This window comes from Lipotes vexillifer, unplaced genomic scaffold (assembly GCF_000442215.2).
Source record: "Lipotes vexillifer unplaced genomic scaffold, Lipotes_vexillifer_v1.1 scaffold573, whole genome shotgun sequence".
Taxonomy (NCBI): domain Eukaryota; kingdom Metazoa; phylum Chordata; class Mammalia; order Artiodactyla; family Lipotidae; genus Lipotes; species Lipotes vexillifer.
In genome coordinates, this window is record NW_006796432.1 from 468,957 (window position 1) to 489,913 (window position 20,957).

The 20,957-nt window shown below is 51.6% G+C and overlaps 1 protein-coding gene across 1 annotated transcript in view; it reads left to right on the forward strand.

Moving 5' to 3' along the window:
- The window catches only part of RBM19 (RNA binding motif protein 19), a 123,276-nt gene that overhangs the window by 35,843 nt on the left and 66,476 nt on the right, over positions 1 to 20,957 (forward strand). The window contains exons 19-21 of the mRNA XM_007468563.1: positions 1,598 to 1,677; positions 4,387 to 4,442; positions 7,452 to 7,568. Coding sequence (XP_007468625.1) covers positions 1,598 to 1,677; positions 4,387 to 4,442; positions 7,452 to 7,568 — 253 coding nt within the window. The remainder of the gene's footprint in view (positions 1 to 1,597; positions 1,678 to 4,386; positions 4,443 to 7,451; positions 7,569 to 20,957) is intronic.

Consider the following 20,957-nt stretch of genomic DNA (forward strand, 5'->3'; position numbering starts at 1 on the left):
GGAACCAGAAAGCACGCTCAGCTGGGGTTGTCAAGGAGATGTTTGTAGTGAAGGGGCCGAGTGCCCAGGTGTGGGCTGGGCTGAGGGGACCCACGGGAATATCGAGGCAGTGGATCATGTGGGAGAACGCCCCTCCCCTGCGGAGCCCAGAGGCCGTGGGGAGGGCCTGTGACCAGGGCCACAGAAGAAGGGCCACCAGCAGAGCCAAGGGTGTGGGTTGGACACTGGCGCTGCCAGAACCATGCCAAAGCGGGGAGGTGATGGGGTGCGTGGAAAGAACGGGGGCCCCAACTCTCCCTCCTCCACCCGCCTGTGTCAAATCGGAGCTTTCCATTGGGTAAACCGAACAGGAAACCAGAAGGCCGGGGAGCCCAAGTCATGTTCTCTATGGACATCAGCGTTCCAGGGCAGGAGAAGGGCAGAATGGATCTGCACAGCGTCACTGAATCGGCAATGAACTTGACTCTCTGTAGTTGCCTTTAACACCATCTTAACGAGCTTTTTAAATATCCTACGGGCACAGACCCGCCAGCCTTGGCCCTCAGAACAGAGTTTTCATGTATCCACTGGAAAACAAATACTGAGAGTCACCACGGGGTGGTGCTACCCATCGGCCATCAGTTCTGTCTGAACCTCCTTCCTGTCGCCCGCAGAGCCATGTCTGGGCTGTTTGTGGAATTTCTTCCTGCATCGGGCCCTCGTTTTATAACACGTAGTTGTGAGTAGAAATGCAAACAAGCAGGGACACAGCCTCACAAACAATACAGACAAAGATGAGGACTGCTGGGTTAACAGTGGTGAACTCTGAGCCTCATCTGGGCACATCAGCCTTGAGCTGACCCTCTTTGAGTTCAACTGTGAAAAAAATAGAGAGTAAAATTAATAAATCAGCATGAACCGCGGGGGCGGAGGCATGCATCACATTTTGTGTCAAAGAGCAAGGTGTAATTAGAGACCTTATTCTTGTGTGCCCCCAGTTATACATATTTACATTCAGGAAGCAAGGTTCTCTATAAATTTTGGAGATACCCCTGGCTATCTGAACTCTTGCTGCTCACGACCCAGCAATAGGGAACCAGAGGAGTTCTAACGAGGTGGTCACAACCTCCCTGTCCCAACCTTATGTCTGAAACCCAGGAAGCAGGTGTAACTGGGTGGTCAGAAATACTTTGTAAAGAGTAAGCCTTTGGCGTGCTTGACTTTGATGCATGTGTTCGTATTATGCATTATGTATGGAAGCAGGGGACTGCCCGGGTAGAGGTTTTGCCACTTGTCGTGGCGATGGTCACCCCTCCCTCCCAAAGGTGGAATTCTATTATGAAGTTAATTATCACGTCGATCATCTGTTAATTAATAGTCAACTGGGCCTCAGGTGGCGGCTATATAACCTCGTTGGCTGATTCTTCAAGACGACTGGTAATAAATGGCCAGCCGGGAGCTGGGATCTTTTGGGGGAACAAAGAGGGGCATGAAGAAATGAGAATGTCGAGGGGCCGTCCAGGGGCCCCTTGGAGCCCTTGAACTTGGTCTACGGCACCTTCTTTGTTTTCCTCCCTGCCTGGCGCCCCAGTACGATTCCCACCTCTCTCTCTTTCAGGCATGCTGCTGTCCATGGGGTTTGGATTCGTGGAATACAGGAAACCGGAGCAGGCCCAGAAAGCTCTCAAACAGCTCCAGGTAAGTGGGCATTCTCAGCCGAGGTCCACGGGGGCACAAGGCAGGTGGTGCGGTACCCGTTAATCTTCTGAAATTGAATGGGAATGCAGATCAGCCCATATCTTCCCAGGCCCATTGCTTTCTCCAGTTCCCTAGGGGACTGTGGCCCACAGCCTTGAACCTTCCTCAGCCCCCCACAGTCACTACAAGGCATTCCTTCAGTCTGCAACTCTTGATCAAGAGCCGGGTTTGTGCCAGACCTCAGGGAGATGGGTGAAGCAGACCTCTGAAAAGATACGCCAAGACCAGGTTATGAGAAGTGCTCGGATGCAGATAAAGCAGACGCTGTGGTGAGGGGAAGGCTACTTTAGATCACGTGGTCAGGAGAGGCCCTCTCTGAGGACGTGACAGTTGAGCTGACACCTAATTGAGCTGACACCTAATTGACAAGAAGGAGTCAGCTACACAGAGATCTCGGAACAGCACGTGCAAAGGGTCTGGGGCAGGGACTCTGAGGCAGCAGTGAGCTTACTACGTCTGAGGAGCAGAAAGAGGCCATTGTGGCAGGGACAGGGTATAGGGTGGGAGGTATGTGGAGCTGGATCTTGCAGACCTTTTATGGACTGTGGAATTCAACATAGAGGCAGTGCGATCCCATCAGACGGCTTGGAGCACTTTGGGGAAGGATCTGATTTCTGCTGCTGAACAATCTCTCCAGCTGCTGTGTGGAGGGTGCATCATAGGTTGGAGACCGTTGAGTCCTCCAGGCACAGGTCAGGGTGGACGCAGTGAAAGTGGGGAGAAGGGGGCTGAATGCAGAGGTGTTTAGGACACAGACTTACGTCCTACTGAGAAAGGAGCGATGCCCTCCTGCTAGGTCGAAGTGCAGGGACAGATCAGGGCCCTGGATGGCAGGAAGGGAGCTGAGGTTACAGGGAGCAGAACAGAGCCCCAAAGTGGGCCAGGCCTCAGCTTAAGACAGTGTCCTCAGGGCTTCCCTGGTGGCACAGTGGTTGAGAGCCCACCTGCCGATGCAGGGGACCATGGGTTCGTGCCCCGGTCCGGGAAGATCCCACGTGCAGCGGAGCGGCTGGGCCCGTGAGCCATGGCCACTGAGCCTGCGCGTCCGGAGCCTGTGCTCCGCAACGGGAGAGGCCACAGCAGTGAGGGGCCCGCGTACCGCCAAAAAAAAAAGACAGTGTCCTCAGCACCTTCCCTGACACCCCACGTCCCCAGGCCCTTCGGTGGCAGGAAGGGGACAAGGAACAATGCTTTCTCACGAGCCTCTTTCTTTCTGGAGGCCCGCTTGCTCCAGGGGGTCCAGGATCCCTTTTAAACGCTATTCAGAATGTCACGTGTCTGTATAGGCCATCCAGGCAGCGGCAACATAAGATGGAGTTGACCAGGGCCAAGTTGACAAGTGAGCGCGTAGCAAGCTGCACGCCCTCCCAGCTCCCGTTCTCTCTGAGACGTGTGCTTGGGCCTGCACAGCTGGGCTGGATACTGGGTGAAAAGGGCACCCATACTGGCCCACCTCTCTGTGAAGCCTGGCTTTATAGGGACCTTCCAGGTGATGGAGTCTGTCCCAGTAGAGCTTGCTAGTCAAGCGAAAGGCCTTGGGGATTGTAGGAAATGTAGCTGGGCACTTAGACAATATGATCGTTTTTGTAGAATTTTGATGACCCTCCCCTTGGCCCAAAGCAACTCCAGGGAGGGCTGAATTGGGTTTGGGTGGGGTGATGGGGAGGGATGGCCTCTGGGGCCTCTGCTGTCACTTGGAAAGTCTCTCTGCTCTCCACCTCACATGCCCATGGGGCCAGGCTAGCTGTAAACTAGCGACGGGGCCGGCATCGCCCAGAACAGGACCTCGGCACCTGCGCCTTCTAGCGGGGCAGCCACTTCTTGGCCTCAGCCAGGTACTGCCTGACGGGCAGGTGGGCCCCAGCCATACCACATCTTCTCTGGTTTTTTGTTTTGTTTGTTGTTTTTTCAAGAGACACTAGAAATCCAACTTTGTCATTAGATGCTGTGTACTCATTTAACTGGATTTCAGCTCTGCACACCCAGTGGTCTTTCTCTTCGGTGTAATTCAGGAGCCTGTCAGATTCTACCTTGCACACATTAGAGTTATGTTCTGTGCCTCGCTGTGTGCTACATACGGGCATATTGCCGCAAAGAACTGTTTATACGAAGCTACGTGTGCTGTATTTTATGGGAGACTTTAAAGGATTTTCAAGGGTAATTTTGCTAATACACCAGTTTTATACACCATGGGTCCTTAACAACGGACCCATGTTAAGAGCCTAGCTTTAGATGCATCTCTGCTGTGATTTAGATTTTTTTTTTTTTTAACAGCATACAGTCCAAACCAAACTCTCTCTCTGCAAGCCAGACCAAAGGGGCTTACTTTGCCTGAAAATGCTTATAAACAGTGGAAAACTCTGTGCCCCTTGAATGGCTTAAAGGTCAAGGCCCACTCGTGGCTCCAGAGGGCTTGGAGGGCTGGGTCTCCGTAACCACCAGCTGCTGCCCGGGCTCAGCGGGAACCACTTCCAGGAAAAGCCCTTCTCTGTCCTTGACTCCAGCGGGCTTGTCTCCTGGGAACAGTCAATGCCCCCTCGAAGTTCTCTTTCCCCTCACTCAGCCGAAGCCCACTCCGGTGAAGGACAGGGCTACGGGTGAGTGCTTCTGAGAGGACAGAGGGACAGGCTGTGTTGTCTCATCTCTCAGGGTCACGTCGTGGACGGCCACAAGCTGGAAGTCAGGATCTCAGAACGAGCCACCAAGTGAGTCTCCCCTGCCCCATCTTACTTGGATTGAGTCCGTCCCTTTTGTGTTGGTGCTGGTGCCCTGGAGGGTGTCTCATGGTCTTTGAACATCCTCCCCGACCCAACTCCCCCTCACCCTGGGACCCCTTCCTAATTAAGGGGGTGTCCCGCATGCCAGCTCCGATACCCATTTCCCTGGTAAACTGGGACCATGCCAGTCCCCGGAGTAAACGTGTTAGTACACATCTATTATAACAAAAGGAACACAGGCGGGAGAAGCAAGCAAAACCCGCTTATCTTGGCCCTATAAATTAAACTCAGGGAGACTTGCAAGTTGCTGGAGCCTTGGACAAACCAGAAGCAGTGAGAAAACCTAGACGTCTCGCATTATGGGGCTTTCTTTCTTGGAGCTGGACAACGGTGCCCAGAGGCGGCCTCCACTTAATTTGAAAGAGATTCAGTAGATGATAGAGATGGAGACAGACCACTGGACCCAATGACCAGTTTCCTAAAGTAGTGGAGGTCTCTTGGGAGTTTTAGTTTTGCCCTACATCTTCACCCTTGCAAGTCCTAATTGAACTAATACACTAGAGGTGCTTTGAACAGTGCCCGGCATGTAACGCGTACCTGGGGTCAGCCTTTATCATTGTTGTCATTGTCAATCCCATCTGTCCGACTCAGGTGATGAAGTGACTGCCTCTAACAATCCTTGGGCTGGTTTAAGATATTTATTTGATGGTTTTCAGCAAGTCGGTCATTTGTTGTGGTCGTTGAGCAGATTGGCTGCCAGTGAGCTGACCTGAAGCTGCCGCTATCTCTTCCTTCTCTCTCTGTTTTTTAATGCTACCTGTGAAGCCAGCCTCGGCCACCTCTGGTGGTGTCCACCCATCCCAGTCCATCCCATGCTGAGCATCCTTAGCCAGAAGAAGGCTTGGTGTGGGAGCCCCAGAAGTTAACAGGGGTTCTTGAGCCATGAATTAAGAGTGGGGGTGGGGGTGGGGTCCAAGCTTTGTGCCCTGCAGCTTTGGGTTCTAATCCAGAGGCTGTGTGACCTTGGGCGGGTGATTTTGCCCGTAAAGTAAAATGTGAAAACTGGAGGTTGTGCATGAAGCATCTAGCACACGGCCAGCACGTGATCACTCAGCCAGTGGCGCCGGTCTCTCTTCTCAGTCCCCTGACTCCAGGGAGTCAGGCTGAAGTCACCCTGCAGGCTCTCAATTCCTAGGCTGTGTTCATTTAGTCTTTCTTTTATTCAACAAAAAATTACAGAAAGCCTACTGGGCACCAGACACTCTTCCCAGGAGCTGGGGAGGGAGATTCCTCGTGGGGTTTACATTCTAGGGCAGTGCTATTTGATAGAAGTTTCTGCGACGATGAAAACATCCTATGATGTTGTACATCTGCACTGCCCAGCATGGTAGCCGCTTGCCGCACATGGCATTTGAGCTCTTGAAACGTGGCAGCTACCACTGTGTTAATTATCTATTGCTACATAACCAAGTATCCCAAAACTTAACAGCTTAAAACAGCAGACATTTATTATCTCACAGTTCCTGAGGGTCAGGAATTTGGGAGCAGCTTAGCTGGGAAGTTCCGTCTTGGCATCTCTTATGAGGTTGCGGTCAAGACGTTGGCCAGGGCTGCAGTCTCATCTGAAGGCTCAACTGGGGTGGATGGCTTCACTTGCAAAGTGGCACTTTCACATGGCTGTTGGCAGGAGGCCACAGTTCTTCACCACGTTGGCCTCTCCCTAGGCTTGCACAAGTGTCCTTACAGCCTGGCAGCTGGTTTCCCCCAGAGCGAGTGATCCAAGAGAGAATAGGGAGGAAGCGGCAGTGTCTTTTATGACCTAGTCTCAGAGCAGGAGGGGAGTGCACAAGGGGCATGAATACCAAGAGGCAGAGACCATTGGGAACCATCTTGGAGGCTGGCTAGCCCAGTAACCGAGGAGTTGAATTTTTAATTTTGTGTCATTTTAATATCGATTTAACTGTTAGCCACGTGCAACCTGGTGGCTGCCGTGTTGGACAGCACAGCCCTAGAGGACAGACCGTAAAGAGAAACATGACTGAATATGTAATATGCTCTTGGATAGTGATGAGTGCCAGGAACATTGAGCCAGGGGTGGGAGTGGGAGTGGGCTGCTATTTTAGTGGAGACAGTTAGGGAGGAGGTGACCTGGAGCAGACTTAAAGGAAGTGAGTCATAACCGTCCTCATAATCACAGCTACCGTTTATGGATCGCTTACCCTGTGCTAGGCACAGTGCAGAGTGTTTTGACGTGTCTTTCATTAAATCCTCAATCCCATGAGGTTGGCACTATTATTAGGCCTGTTTTACAGTTGAGAGGCCAAGTAATAACTTGTCCAAGATCACACAGATCCTTAGTGGCCGACGGGGCATTCACACCCAGATTGTCAACTCATGGCTGTGCTCGTGACCCTCCCCTGCTTCCATGGAGTGGAGGGTTTCCCTGTAAGAAAAGGGGGACAGGTTCGGGATGGCCTTGAACCTCAGGTGGAGAGTTTCATCTCACAGCCCTGACCCACCTCCGGGGTTAGAAACTGCTCCAGGCCCCTGGATGCTGCACTTCGGGTTCGTGAGGAAATGTCTCCAACAAGACCTTGGGACCAGCCGGCGTCTTTCTGGGCACCTGCAAAGAAAGAGACAGAGGAGACTGGGTTTAGGGAGAGACTGCCCCCCACCCCCATCGGAGCTCTTTCCTCAAGCCCCTGCTAGTCCCTGAGTGTCTCAGATGAAGGGCAGCAGACACCCCAGGGTAGGATGTGCCGACTGGACATCCACAGCTGCTGCGGGGAGAAGATAATTAGGCTGCGTGCCACCCAGGGGAGCCCGCCTTCTCCCCCTTTCCTCTCAGCCGTGTCCACGCAGAGTCTCCTCGAGTCCCTCACCTGAACAGAGGACAAGAGCATCGGTGCTGGTGGGGGGAGGGGGCCGGTGGAGTCAGCAGAGGGCAGCAGCTGCCGAGGCCCCGAGTAACTGGAAGCCTTTCCGCCGACCCTCCAGGCCAGCCCTGACATCCGCTCGGAAGAAACAGGTGCCCAGAAAGCAGACAACCTCCAAGATCCTGGTGCGGAACATCCCCTTCCAGGCTGACAGCCGTGAGATCCGCGAGCTCTTCAGGTGAGAGGCGCTGGTCCAGTCCGCGGGGCCGTCGTGTCGGGGGGAGCTGCTGAGCCTTCGGGTTCTCGATGGTCTGCCGAAGGCCGGCACGGTGGCCTCTCAGAGGTCATCTCCTGGCTGCCTTTGATGTTTCTGCCTTAATCTCAGACATTGCTCTGCAGACCGCTGGGCAGAAACATGTCCAAACATGTTCTTCATCCCCACCAGCGACCTGCAGGAGGGCAGGGACCCCGGCGGCTGACGCCCAGCTCTGCCCACGATCTGCCTGAAACCCTGCCGCCCAAGTCATCCTTTGCTTTAAGCCAGCGGCCCACTACCTTCTCTGCACCTTTGAATCACCTGGTGACTTTTATAAATACACCTTTGCTCAGGCTCCGCCCCCAGAAAGTTGCATTCAGTTGATCAGTGGTGGAGCCCAGATGTTGGTATTTGGATCAGAGCACCCCAGGGGATTCTGGTATCCAGCCAGGGTTGGGCAGCACACTGGTCTGCACTGCTGTCTATGGAAAGCCTGCTTTGAAATGAGGGGGACCACCTGCCTAAATAATGCAGTCCATCAGCAGATGCTACAGCACAGGAGTCAAAACTCAGATCTCTTGGGGGCCAGGCACCAAACAGCCTGGCAGAGCAGACTGGGTGGGAACTGATGGACTGGAGGGCCAGCGGTGATGCTGGGCAGGGACGCAGATGTCATAGGACCAGTTCTTCCCGCGTTTTGAAAGAGAAACTGGCAATCTGGATTCTTGAGTTGGCAACTAATTCACTTTCTAAAAACACTCTGTGTGGGACAACGTCTACCTGAGGGCCAGATGTAACCCAGGGCCATGAGTTTGCAACCCCTGTGCCAGTACATTACACTGTTTGGTTTTTCAGATAAGTTAGGTATCACCCGGCACCAAGCCTTGGATGAAACGTCTTTAGAGAGGGGGCATAAGGGGGAAACGTTTATAAAGCCAGGGCACTCTCCAGGCGTGTGCTGTGTGGCACAGAGAACAGACCCTTCTAGCTGTCAGAACCTAAGGCAGATGACATCGGCCCCAACCAAGCAGATCATGGAAGCTCGGCTGCAATCTAGGAGTATTCTGGGGACCTACAGCTCTGTGGCCTGCATAGAGGTGAACATTTAGGATTCTGTGTACTAGACCTTGTTTGTTTAACCTGCATTTGTCCAGTTCTGGCGTGAAGATCAGGAAAGCTAAATCCCGATTAGGATTTTACCAGTTAGCATCTTGCCAGGTCAGCTGTGGTTGCAAAATGTAAGTCCTAGATTTTGGAGACTGGAAAGTATGTATTATCTTTGTGTGAAATCTACCTTCTTTGCTCCTACTCCGTGGTGTAAAGAATGAGGAACCACTCAAAGGGTCTGCTTTAAAAATCCCTGTCGTCTTCCCCCCCATTCTAAATTATACACTGGCACACAGTTCATTAACAGACATTAGCCCAGTGCTGATGCAAAGACGGGGACCCTGTCGATTTCTTAGTAGCAGGGTCTTAGCTATGATCCCAGGGTCCCCTGCGTGGTAGTAACAGCCTGGTAAGATGGGGTCACCATCTGCAGGAGGCTGTTTTCCATCTCCCAGCATCTGGGGAGACGAGTCAAGAGGAGTGGGTCGCTGTCACGAGAAGGTATGTATCCCGAGCCTCGCACGGCTGCTGGTTTCAGCCATGCTCCTGCTTTCTAAAGAGTCCAATTTAAGAACTGCCAGATCAAAACGGGATTGCTCCGAGCAGCACATGTTGATCAGGAAACAGCATCCTGCCGAAATGACAGTTTCGCTTGGTTCCGCAGCCTGTTGAGGATGACACTTATCCAGGGAAACAAAAGACCGCAAGGGGAAGGGAAACGCGCCTTGTCTGATCTCACGTTTTATGTTTATTTTGAGAAGACAGGGAATTAGTGTTCCCCGAACATCATTACATGTGGTGTCTCTTCTTTCTGCTATTGTTCTGGTGGTAGTTTTCATCAACCCCTGGAAATCCAGAGCCTGCTTGGAGCCTGGCTTTGTTGTGTGTTCTGGCCGGGGGTTTGAGGCCGTTCCGAGCGCGGGCAGCAGGGGTCGCTGTGAACCTTCTCTGGGAGACGAGCTGCGCCAGGAAAGCACACAGACCCAGTTTCAGACAAAGCCACTGGCCAGCAAAGGTCAGAGCCAGGGGAAGATGTCAGGGTTTAGGGGAACCAGTCCGGTCCATTTTGCCAGGCAGTTTTCATGGAGTTATCCTGCCAGGCATAATCAAAATCACCAGCTCACTGTGTGTTGTGCTCTGCTACATGCCTTCCTACGCTTTATCTTTTATTAAGCAGCAGAGCAGCACTGCATAGGAGGGATGCTGTAATCCCTTAGTGGAACCACCATCCCGCATGTGTGTCATTTGTACCAGGCACTGTGCTAGGCGCCCGGCACGTAGCCATTTCAGGAGAGACAGGCTCCTCTCTCAAGGAATTCACTGTTTGTGAAGGACCAGGAAGGAAAGCGGCAGTGACAGTCGCACAGTGACACACCCGGGGTGTGAGGGCATGAGTGCAGCGCCGTGGGAGGGCATGGTCTGGTTCTTGAGACAGCCCGCTGGGGGACAGCAGCTCACCCGCCCTCCCCAGCCGCTGGGGGCCCTGCCCGTGCACTGGGGGCAGCGGTTTCTCAGCCGAGGCAGTGTTTGCCTGGGCCTTTCCTGGGGGCCACCAGCCTTCCACCCGGGCCTCACTGCACCACACCCCAACCCCTTAAACCCAGCCCGATGGGTGCCAAGAGGCCCTGCAGATCCATGCCTCTGCGGGATCGTCCTCTGGGACAATTCGAGGCTTGCCCTTTAGAAGAGTCAGAGAGTAGACACAGCAGTGAATTAGGAGACAGCAGTTCTCTCTCTGCTGCCCCCTTTCTGGGCCTCAGTTTCCCCTGGCATAAAATAGTAGTCATAATACTGGTGATGACACGTGCTACGAATTTCCATAATGAGGCTAGTGCTCGTCGTTATCATGAAGTCGATTTTTTGAGCGCGACCTCTGTGCCAGGCACTGTGGGCTGAAGCGCTTTGCCTGATTACAGCCCCACGGAGCGGTTGTCATCGGCTCCATTGCCCAGTGAAGAAACCAGCTCCAGAGCCCAAATTCCTACCCACTGGGTTGTCAGATGGCTCGGGCTGGCACCCAGCTCCCTCACCATGTGGCTGCCTCAAGGGCTGTTAAAAGGATTAAGTGAGATTATGCATGTAGGGCACTTAATACAGCACCTGGTATGGAGTGGGTAGTTACCTAGCATTAGCTGTGGTTATTAAACAGCACAAAGCCAGTGGCTCCAGGCTTTGAACCCAGGGCAGGTCTGACTCTAGACAGAGCCCATGTCGCAGTAGTGCTGACTCCTTGGAAGTTCTCTGCAGCATATCCTTTTTTTTTCCTCTTTTCCCTAATTATCTCCCTCCCTCCCAGCTCCCCGCGCCCTCCACTGTAGTGCTGTCCCCCTGCAGCTAGGTTCTGGGGCAGAGAGGATCAGTAAGGAATGTGAGACCCAGGGCGAGGCCGAACTGCTCCTCCTCAAGCCCTGAAAGGACATGTGGAGGACAAACCGGGGTTCCCCAAGACTGCGCAGGGCACACACGGATGCAGGGAGCCAACTCCTCAACCCACAACCAGAGCAAGGATGGGATGGTCCTCGGCTCACCCAGCAGGTGCCCACAGCCTTAAGTCAGTGTCGATTCCAGAATAAGATGTAAAGTGGGCATCCCCCTGCTCTCTGGGTTGACTGTGGGTTAGGTGTGCATATGTGCATGCCTGTGCTAAGTTGTTTTGCTCAGTTGTTTTTTGTTTCACATCTTTTCTTTTTTTTTTTTTTTTTTTTTTTTGTGGTACATGGGCCTCTCACTGCTGTGGCCTCTCCCATTGCAGAGCACAGGCTCCGGACAAGACCAGGGCACGAACCCGTGTCCCCTACATCGGCAGACGGACTCTCAACCACTGTGCCACCAGGGAAGCCCTATGTTTTACATCTTTATTGGAGTATAATTGCTGTACAATGTTGTGTTAGTTTCTGCTGTATAACAAAGTGAATCAGCTATATGTATACATATATCCCCATATTCCCTCCCTCTTGAGCCTCCCTCCCACCCTCCCTAAGCTGATTTTTTATTCTTTTCCCGCCTCCATCCAAAAGGCTGGGTTTGAAAGACCCCAGGGCAGAAATGCGGTTCAGAGAACACACCCTCGGATGCTTCCATGGAGCCTCAGTCCGTTCGCTCAGTGGAAGCCTCTACATTCAGGGCCTCCCGTCCTGACGCACAAGCACGTGTGTGCAGAGCCAAAGCATTTGATGGAAGGGTCTCATTCCCACCCACATTTCAATTGATGGCCCTGAAATAGCAAAGACCCCTTGGGAACCAGGTGACTAGTGCCCGTGAGCACTTAGGAGGCCTTGGACACTGAGCTGGCCACATCCTGGGCACTCATGGTATCAGTGTATCTTCAGAACAGCCCAGCCTGGTGGAACTATTGTTGTGTCCATTTTCTAGATGAGGAAACTGAGGCACAGAGAGGTCAAGGGGCTATTGCTAGAAGGACCCTCAGCTTACCCATTTCTTTTGTACTCCAGGGGCAGCCTTGATTTGAGGCACCTGATTTCTGGAAGGCAGTGATCTTCCAAGAAAGAGGTTCTCCAGGCAGGGCCAGCCTCGTGAACATCTGACCTGCGTAGTCCCTCAAGGCCTCACACTTGGTTTTATGCTCTCCTGTCGCCATCTTGAAATTCTTAATTTTCCAACAAGGGGTCCTCAATTCTCATTTTACACTGGGCCCAGCAAACTATGTAGCCAATCCTGCCCGCAAACCAATGGAAAGATCAGATTCGGAGCCAGAGTGTAATTTGGCAGTCAGCCAGCCTCAGTTTCCTCATCTGCAGGAGGGGATTGACAGTCACGCCCACTTATCCTCCCTCCCCAGGCAATGAAAGGCTCACCTGAGAAGCAGGTGCTGCCGTTGATTCAGTGCCTCTCTCCTCACTGCCTCTCTCCTTATAGCAAAGGTTGCAAATTAGCAGGGTAGATGCGGCCCCTGGTGTGGCTTACTTGGGCCCACACAGTGTTGGGGACAGGGTGGTGGGGACGAGTTGGTGTCCCATATTTGCAAAGCGTGGGGTTTCACATCCAAGCCTGGTTTCTGACCTGGGAAAAAACATGGAAAGGTCTGAGTCCATCAGGCCCGGGTTCCTCTGTGGCCTTGACTGTTGCTCTATGTAGTGGCTGCTCACACCTGCTCTTGAACTTCCCGCCCGGCCCACTTCACTCTTTCTTACCCACCAGCCTGGTAGACACAGAGTTTATGATTCCTGGCTGAGCGTCACAGCGGATAAGGGGACTAGACAGCCCCTCTCTGGCCCCTCCCCCTCCTCCGACTTCACTTACAAGTGCCCCGAGTAATGTATCGCATTCAGTGATCCTGCCCCTTAAAGGCTGGCCTCGATTTGAAAAATGTCCACAGCACAGAGGTATCCTTCTTAGGTGATGATGATGGTATAGCTTAAGTCTACAGTGCAGTCAGATAAGGACATGCAGCTTGGGTCCAGCCTGCCTGGGTTCATGTCCCACCTCCACCACTTCCTAGCTGTGTGACCTCGGGCAAGTCACTTACCCTCTCTGTGTCTCTGTTTCTTCATCTGGAAAACGGGCATAGACCTCCAAATGACATATAACCTCAGCAGGCAGTTATAAAGATTGGTTTTGGGAAGAGTTCCTGGCACAGAGCAAGCAGAGTTAGCTAGAATTCTTGCTGTTGAAAATGAGACCTTCAGCTCACCCTTCCGCTGGCTCACTCCCGACCCCCCAGCCAGGGTAGCTTGGCCTGTCCTCTTCTCCCGCGGCCCCCATTCCCATTCCACCCAGCCTGCCTCACAGCTCCCCTTGGAGTGCTGTCCCTGTGGCTGTTTCATGTCCTTCACCCCCCACCCCCAGACACGCTGTCTGGTTTGCTGCAGTGGCCACAGGCCCCTGGTACGTAGATGGTTCTCAGTAAATGTTTGCTGATCGCATAGATTTAACTGTGCAAAGCCTTGCCCTGTGGAATCTGATAAAGATAGGGCATGTGAGACACAGAGAGGTTAAGGAGTTTGCCCAGGGTCACACAGCTCTGAAGCGGCACAGCCAGCTCTTTCTCACTCTGGAGCCCCCTCACCCCCACCCCTGGGGTACTGTCCCTGGAGGTCACGCCGCCATCTCTGGCAGGCTAGGCCTTCGGCTGCAGGCTACAGATGGAGAGCTTTTCATCTGAGCCTTTTTTTTCCCCCTTCCTCAGAGGTGTGAACCACCTGCCAGGGGTGTGAATGGGTGAGCTCACAACAGGTGTCTGGAGGCCTTAATTACTGGGTTTGCATCTCCTGTCCCCGGTGCACCTGTTGTGCCCACTTTGTGGGCAGCGTCCGTCCGTCCCAGGCCTCCTTTCCTCCTCATTTCCTCTCGCAGTGACCGTGACCATGGAGGAAGGGCTGAAGACAGCTTGCCTGCCGAGTTCCTCTCACGCGCTCCCCCCTCGTCCCCCACCCAGTGGCAGGGTCACTGCCCATTTAACTCCTGGTTGTCAGCAGCACTCTTCCAAAGGCTGCAAAGCCCTGTAACCTGCTCTCCGCAGCCCTGTAACCTGCATGGGGCCGCTTCCCGTTCATTAGGGAGAAGCTCTGCAAAAAACAGGCTCGGGCAGTTCACAAGAGCCAGCCTGGACCATTCCAGAAGGGGGGGTTGGGGTGGGGGGTGGCAGAGAAAACCCTCAGCCAGGTTCTGAAAGGGGGCTGGGGTAAGGAGGGCGCAGCTGTCCCCAGGTGCCTCCCCACCCCCGCTCATCTCCCGCCAAGTGAACCCCCGCAGAGCGACCCTAAAAAGAAGGCACTGCATCCACTGATCAGACCCAGCCATGCTCATTCATTGTCCTATTGTCCCTGGCTGCTTTTAGGCTGCAGCAGCAGAGTTGGGTAGTTATGACAAAGACCAGAGAGAGGATCCACAAGGTTATAAAATACTATCTGGCCCTTTATGGGGGAAAGTTTGCTGACCCCTGGACTAAATTAAACCCAGGCAGGGCCTGCAGGGAGATGGGGCATGCCCTAAGGGGTTTTGGTTCTGTTTTCTAGTTTTAATTACACACATAAGGTATTTGTTTCTTCCCCTTTTTATGAAACATAGAAACATTACAGGTAAAGCTATAGCCCCACTGAGCCTGCTGAAGGTAAGGTCTCAGCTCAGAGAATTGCTGTGTTCATTTCTGCAAACCACGTCCCCACTCTGACTCGTTTTTCTCATCAGAGGTATCCCTGCTGGTTTTTTTGGTTTGTTTTGTTGTAGGACTGTTTTTTACAAGCAGTTTTAGGTTTACAGCAAAATTGAGAGGAAGGTATAGAGATTTCCCACATGCCTCATTGCCCCCGTGTGTACGTAGCCTCCCTGACTATCAATCAGCATCCCCACCAGAGTGGGACATTTGGACTCAGTGAATGTGTAGTTTGCAGCGTTTTGTCGTTTTTGAATAACATATGCTTCTGGGAACATTCTTGTGTATGTCTGTTGGTGGCCATGTGCATGCCTTTCTATAGGGTGTACCCGTAGGAGTGGAATTGCTGGGTCACGGGGTGTGCGTATTTCAGCTTCAGTAAATATTGCCAAGCAGGTTTCCAAAGTAGTTGTTATCAGTTTGCCCTTCCTCCATGAGTGTTCTGGTTGCCCCCTGTCCTTGCCAGCACTTGGCAGTATATGTCTTTCTCTTTCTAGGCATATCTGGTGAGTATACAATGGCATCATCATGTAATATTAATTTGTGCTTCCCTGATGGCTAAGGAAATCAAATGCTTTTTCATACATTTATCATGATTTGACTATACTCTTTTGTAGAATGCCTATTCAAGTCTTTTGCCCATTTTTTTAAATTGGATTGTCTTTTTTTCTTATTAATTTTCTTAATTACTTTTTATATTATTCTTATATATTCTGGGTTCAAGTCCTTTGGTGGATATATGATTGCATCCCCTCCCTCTCCCATTCTGTGGGTAGCTTAGTGGTGTCCTTGGATGAACTGAGTCTCTTAATTTTAAATATTGTCAAGTTGTCATTTTTTCGCTTCCTGGTTAGAACCTTTTGTGTCCTATTTGAAATCTTTGCCTCCTCCAAGCTCATGAAGACAGTCTCCTATGTTTTCCTCTAAAATCTTTGACCTTTCACAGGTAGGTATGTAATCCATCTGGAATTGATTTCTGTGTACGGCGTGAGGTAGAGATCAAGGGACATTTTTTTTTCCCACACGGAGATTCAGTTGGTCCAACATCATTTATTGCAAAGACCATTCTTTCCCCTCTGCTCTGCAGTATTGATTTTGTCATAAATCAGGTGACTGTGTATGCGAGGGTCTGTCTCTGGACTCTCTAATCTGTTCCACGGGTCTGTTTGTCTACCCTTGTGCTAATACGCACTGTCTTAATTACTGTGGCTTTGTAATAGCTTGCTCTGTGGTGTCTTTGTTCTTCAAGACTGCCTCGGCTGTTCTCGGCCCTGTGCTCTTCAGGTCTTTGGGTTTTATTCCTCAGCAGCTGGAAGTTCTGAGCAGAGGGAGTGGTGGGATCCGACTTCCATCTGTGAAATATCTCGTGAGGAGACCCGAAGGGAGGTTTTTGCAGTCCCCTGGGCCAGAGGTGATCGTGGCTTGGACCAGGTGCCAGCCGTGGAAGTGGGGTGCCAGATCGGTGCCGGGGGGTGCGTTTTCAGAATCCTGCTGATGGCTTTAATGAGGACCGTGATGCAAACAGGAGTCAAGAATGACCCCTATATTTAGGTCCTAAGCAACGAGCTGGATGATCTGGGGTCAGGGCAGTCCGAGGGAGGCGTCAGCTCCACTCTGGACGCCCACCCTTTCCTCACCCTCGATGCATCACACATAACAGGGGCCACAGCGTGGTGCCAGAGTTGCACTTCTCAGTTGATCTGTCCACGTGTGTGCGTGTGTTTGGGGGTTCGGCAACACCTCCGGTTCAGGGCCGCCCGTTAGCTGCGTGGATGTCAGCCGTAGCAGCGGCATCGCTCTGTCAGTATCCCTCGTGGGCGTGTTCTCTGCCGTTAGAGGGAGGACTGTTGACAATACTCCGGATGTTTGCACAGCCCTTACCAGCAGGCCCTGCCGGGGCCTGAAGTGCCTTTGTGCTCATGATTTCATTTGTTTCTTCCCCCACAAGCCTGGGGAACAGCCGCTGATGAGGCAGATGGCTGCACAGCCATAAAACCCCGAGCAAGTGGCAGAGTCGGATTCATGCTCCCAGTCACTCCCTTTCTCTGCTGCTGTTCCCGTGGCAGATTCAAGGGATAGAGACGTGCCTTTTCTCACGTATCCATGTAGCTCATATCTATTAAGTCCTTGGAATATGCCTGTGATTTTCCATGTCTGTGATGCTTATCAAGACCGATCTTTAAATACGTAACATGCGCTCACTGTGAGCTAAGTACTGTGCCCATTTCAAAGTGCCCGCTTCTGCCTCTGGGATCGCTACAGTCTAAGAAAATGAGGGGCCCACCTGGGAAGATGATTATAGTTACAAGGCAGAAACAAAACAATGCGGAGGAATCAATTCTTCCATTAAGGGACTGTCCCAAAGACAGAATGCGGGAGTCCTTGCCTGACCTCTTTTTATTTGGGAAAAAGATCTGGGGTTCTGAATGGACTCCAGGGTTCCCACGAGCCAGCTGTAGAATGCAGCTCAAAGGGCTTACATGGTCCAAATCCCAGAGGTCCCATCCCCACCCTGTGGTGTGACCACATCTTGGATCCAGCTTTTAATGTGGGGGTCCCTTGGTTTAGAGGGGAGAGGTGTGAACTAACGAGGCTGTAGCAGATTAGAGGAGCCTGCAGGGCGGAGACGCACAGCAGATGTTACTGGGAATCAGATTTCTGCTCAGAGGAAAAACATGCAGATACACACTCCTGTCAGAATAGCTAAAAGAAAAAAAAACAAGAGTAACACAACATGCCGGCGAGGATGCAGAGAAACGGATCCCTCGCGCGTTGCTGGTGGGAATGTAAAATGTACAGCTACCCTGGAAAAGAGTGTGGGCAGTTTTGGACAAACAAGACAGGTGCTTAGCACGTGACCTTCGGACAAACAAGACAGGCGTTTAGCATGTGACCTTCGGACAAACAAGACAGGCGCTTAGCACGTGACCCAGCGGTTGCCCTCTTGGGCGTCTGTTCCAGAGAAATGGAAATTGGTGTTCATGCAGAAACGGATACACGGGAATTCCCTGGCAGTCCAGTGGTGAGGATTCCACGCTGTTGCTGCCCAAGGGCCCTTGTTCAATCCCTGGTTGGGGAACTAAAATCCCCAAAGCCGTGCAGCGTGGCCAAAACAAACCCCTGTACACGTGTCCAGCCGCTGATGAGTGGGTAAACCGAATGTGGCCTATCCATACACTGAAATGTTATTCTGCCATAAATAGGCACGAAGTACTGATAGCTGCTGCACCGTGGATGAACCTCGAAAACGTTAAGTGAAAGAAGCCAGATACAAAAGACCACACATCATATGATTTTGTTTATATGCAACATCCAGAATAGACGGATATAGAGAGAAAGAAAGTAAATTAATCATCGTTTAGGGATGGGGAAGGGGTTGGGGGTGACGGCTAAAGGATACGAAGGCTGATGAAATTTTCTAAAATGGCTAATATGGTGATGATTGTACAACTCTGTGAATACACTAAAAGCTGTGGAATTGTACACTTTGGGCGAATTGTATGGTATATGAATTGCATCTCAGTAAAGCTGTTGGAAGGAAGGCAGCGGCACCCAAATGTTCATAGCAGCTTTATTCATAATGTCCTTCCGTGGGCATGTAGTTAAACTGTGATGCATCCATATAATGGAATATGACTCAGCAATAAAGAGGAACAAACCACTGATACATGCAGCAACGTGGACAAATCTCTAGAGAATTATGCTGAGTGGACAAAGCTAATCCCCAGAGGTTGCATACTGCATGATTCCATTTATATAGCATTCTTCAAATGACAGAATTACAGAGATGGAGAGCAGATTAGTGGCTGCCTGGGGTTAGGTAGGCAAGAAGGGAGGGAGGTGTGGCCATAGCACAAGGGATCCTGTGATGAAACCATTCTGTGTCTTGACTGTCATGGTCACGCGAGTGTACATGTGATAAAATTGCATAAGCTAAATACACACACACATGAATACATGCAAAACTGGTGACATCTGAGTAAGGTCAGTGATAGTATAATGTCAGTTTTCTGCTTGTGATCTGTACTATGGTTTTACAAGATGTTACCATTAGGGGAAACTGGGTGAAGCGTATATAGGATCTCTCTGATTATTTCTTACAACTGCATGTGAGTCTGTAATTATCTTAAAATAAAAAGTTTTTGAAAACGAATATCCCAATCCAAAACGGATTAAAAAAAGGCCACTTCTTGAATTAATGAATTGCCCGTTACAAGGCGTAAGCAAATGAAGGCTAAGGTGACTGTTAAGGATGCTATGAAAGGGATTTCTGATGGAATGGGAGGCCAGGCTCACTCCCTTTGAGACACTTCCACCCTTATGTATGTCAGCAGTAGAGTCCGTTCTGCCAGAGAAAGGAAAATCCTCTGGGCTGTGGTGTCTGCGGAAGGTGGTCTGATTCTGTGGTCAGAAGGAAATGAACACTCAGCGGCCTCACAGTTAATAGCCAGGGTGGAAGGGAAATGGGGGAAGAGAAATTATCCCACCTTGTATAAAGATTATATCCTCCTTATGACTTAAATCTAGGCTAATTGAACCCCAGGAAATGAAAAGACTGGTCTAGTCAGTATATTTCACCTCCTAGGATCTGTTCTCATTTCGTAGGTTTAGGCACGAACCTGGCTATAGAAAAATATTAAGCTTCAGTTGTTTGCCATGTGGGGCTGAAGTGTTTCTGCACCCTTTTCAGAGAGCCAAGGGAACCCAGGTAACCCCCCAGGCTCTTGTCCGTCTGGGCGCCTCCAGGTTCTCTGTCCTGCAGGCTGGGCACAGAGCCCTGTGTCTCAGAGCAGCCCTCCCCCCATTTAAGATCCTGGCAACGTAGTCCCGAGGAATCTGGTAGAGATGTGTTCTGGGTGACACTTCCTTCATTTCGGAAGCCTGCTTTGCAGAAAACCCCACGCCAAACTCTTTGCTTCCCTCTTTGAATGGTCTTGCTCCCTGCCTACCAGGATGTCCACCCAGGGCTGGCCAGAGGATGTAAAAGTGACTGCAGCACAAAGCAGGACAAAGCAGCGCTTGCCCAGGTGAGGTACTCGGGTTACCTGAGTTCTCCTTTTCCATGCTGTCTTGTCCCCCGGTCATCAGAAGTCGGCTGTCAGCTTGCAAAGGAGCCAGTGAGACCTCACCTGGCCAGGGAGTCAGGAGACCTGAATTCTGGCCCAGCTCTGCCTGGTACCCGCTACACAACCTTGGGCACTTGGTGACTTCTCAGAGCCTCTGTTTGTTGAGTGAATCAGCGATGGGGTTGGGCGAGGCCAGCCAGAGCAGATAGCTTCCCCCTCGCAAGGCGGTGCAAACCCATTGGTCACGGCTGCTAGAGTTCTGTCTTGGAGAATTGTGAGGCTGCCTGGGCTCCGCAGGAAATGGCACTGTAATTGATTAGCGATGTCTGCCAGGGACACGGGCGCAGCGTCTGTGATAGGCAAGCAGCTCCAGGTATTCGCCGAAGATTCTGGTATTTATCGCATGTCGCTAGAGCTTTTACGTTTCTGTCTGCCAGACTGACTGGTAGAGCAGTCCCAAACCACAGCCCAAGTGGAAGTGGACTTAGCTTTCCTCTTTAAAAAAAATAAAAATAAACTGAAAGTCGAGAGGATATTTCTTTTTGTTGTTTTCTTCCTTCCTTTGCAATTCCATAGATATGGTCTTCCATCACAGCTGACATTTCCTTTCACCCCACGCCTAGACTGATTGCAGAGTAGTTGACAAAGCCCAGACAGTGGAAAGGGGCACCCTGGGGAGAACGTGCGGTTCCCAGGGGAGAGTGGGTGGGTGAACGGGAAGGGCGCTTTGTGCCTGATTCCCACCACAGCCGCCTGCTCTCACTTCCTCTCTCTGCACTCAGTGCCTTTTCAGTTACAAGGTCTCTGCGCTTTGTCTGGGCTTGTTGGGAGGGCGGCAGTCAGCTCATTGTAGCCACCCATAATTGTGCTGTGTGTCACCAGCACCCTGGTGTTGACAGCGGGGAGGGAGCCCCAGGAAATCTTGGGAGGCTTCTGAGTAAGAACAGATTCTGAATCCTCTCCTGTCTCAGAGCTTTCCATGGAAAAGGGGTCTTGCCACACTGCTTTTTAGTTAAGAAATAACCTGTGGGTTTAGCAAATATTTACGAAGCATCTCTAATGAGGCAGGGGCTTTGCCAGGTGCTG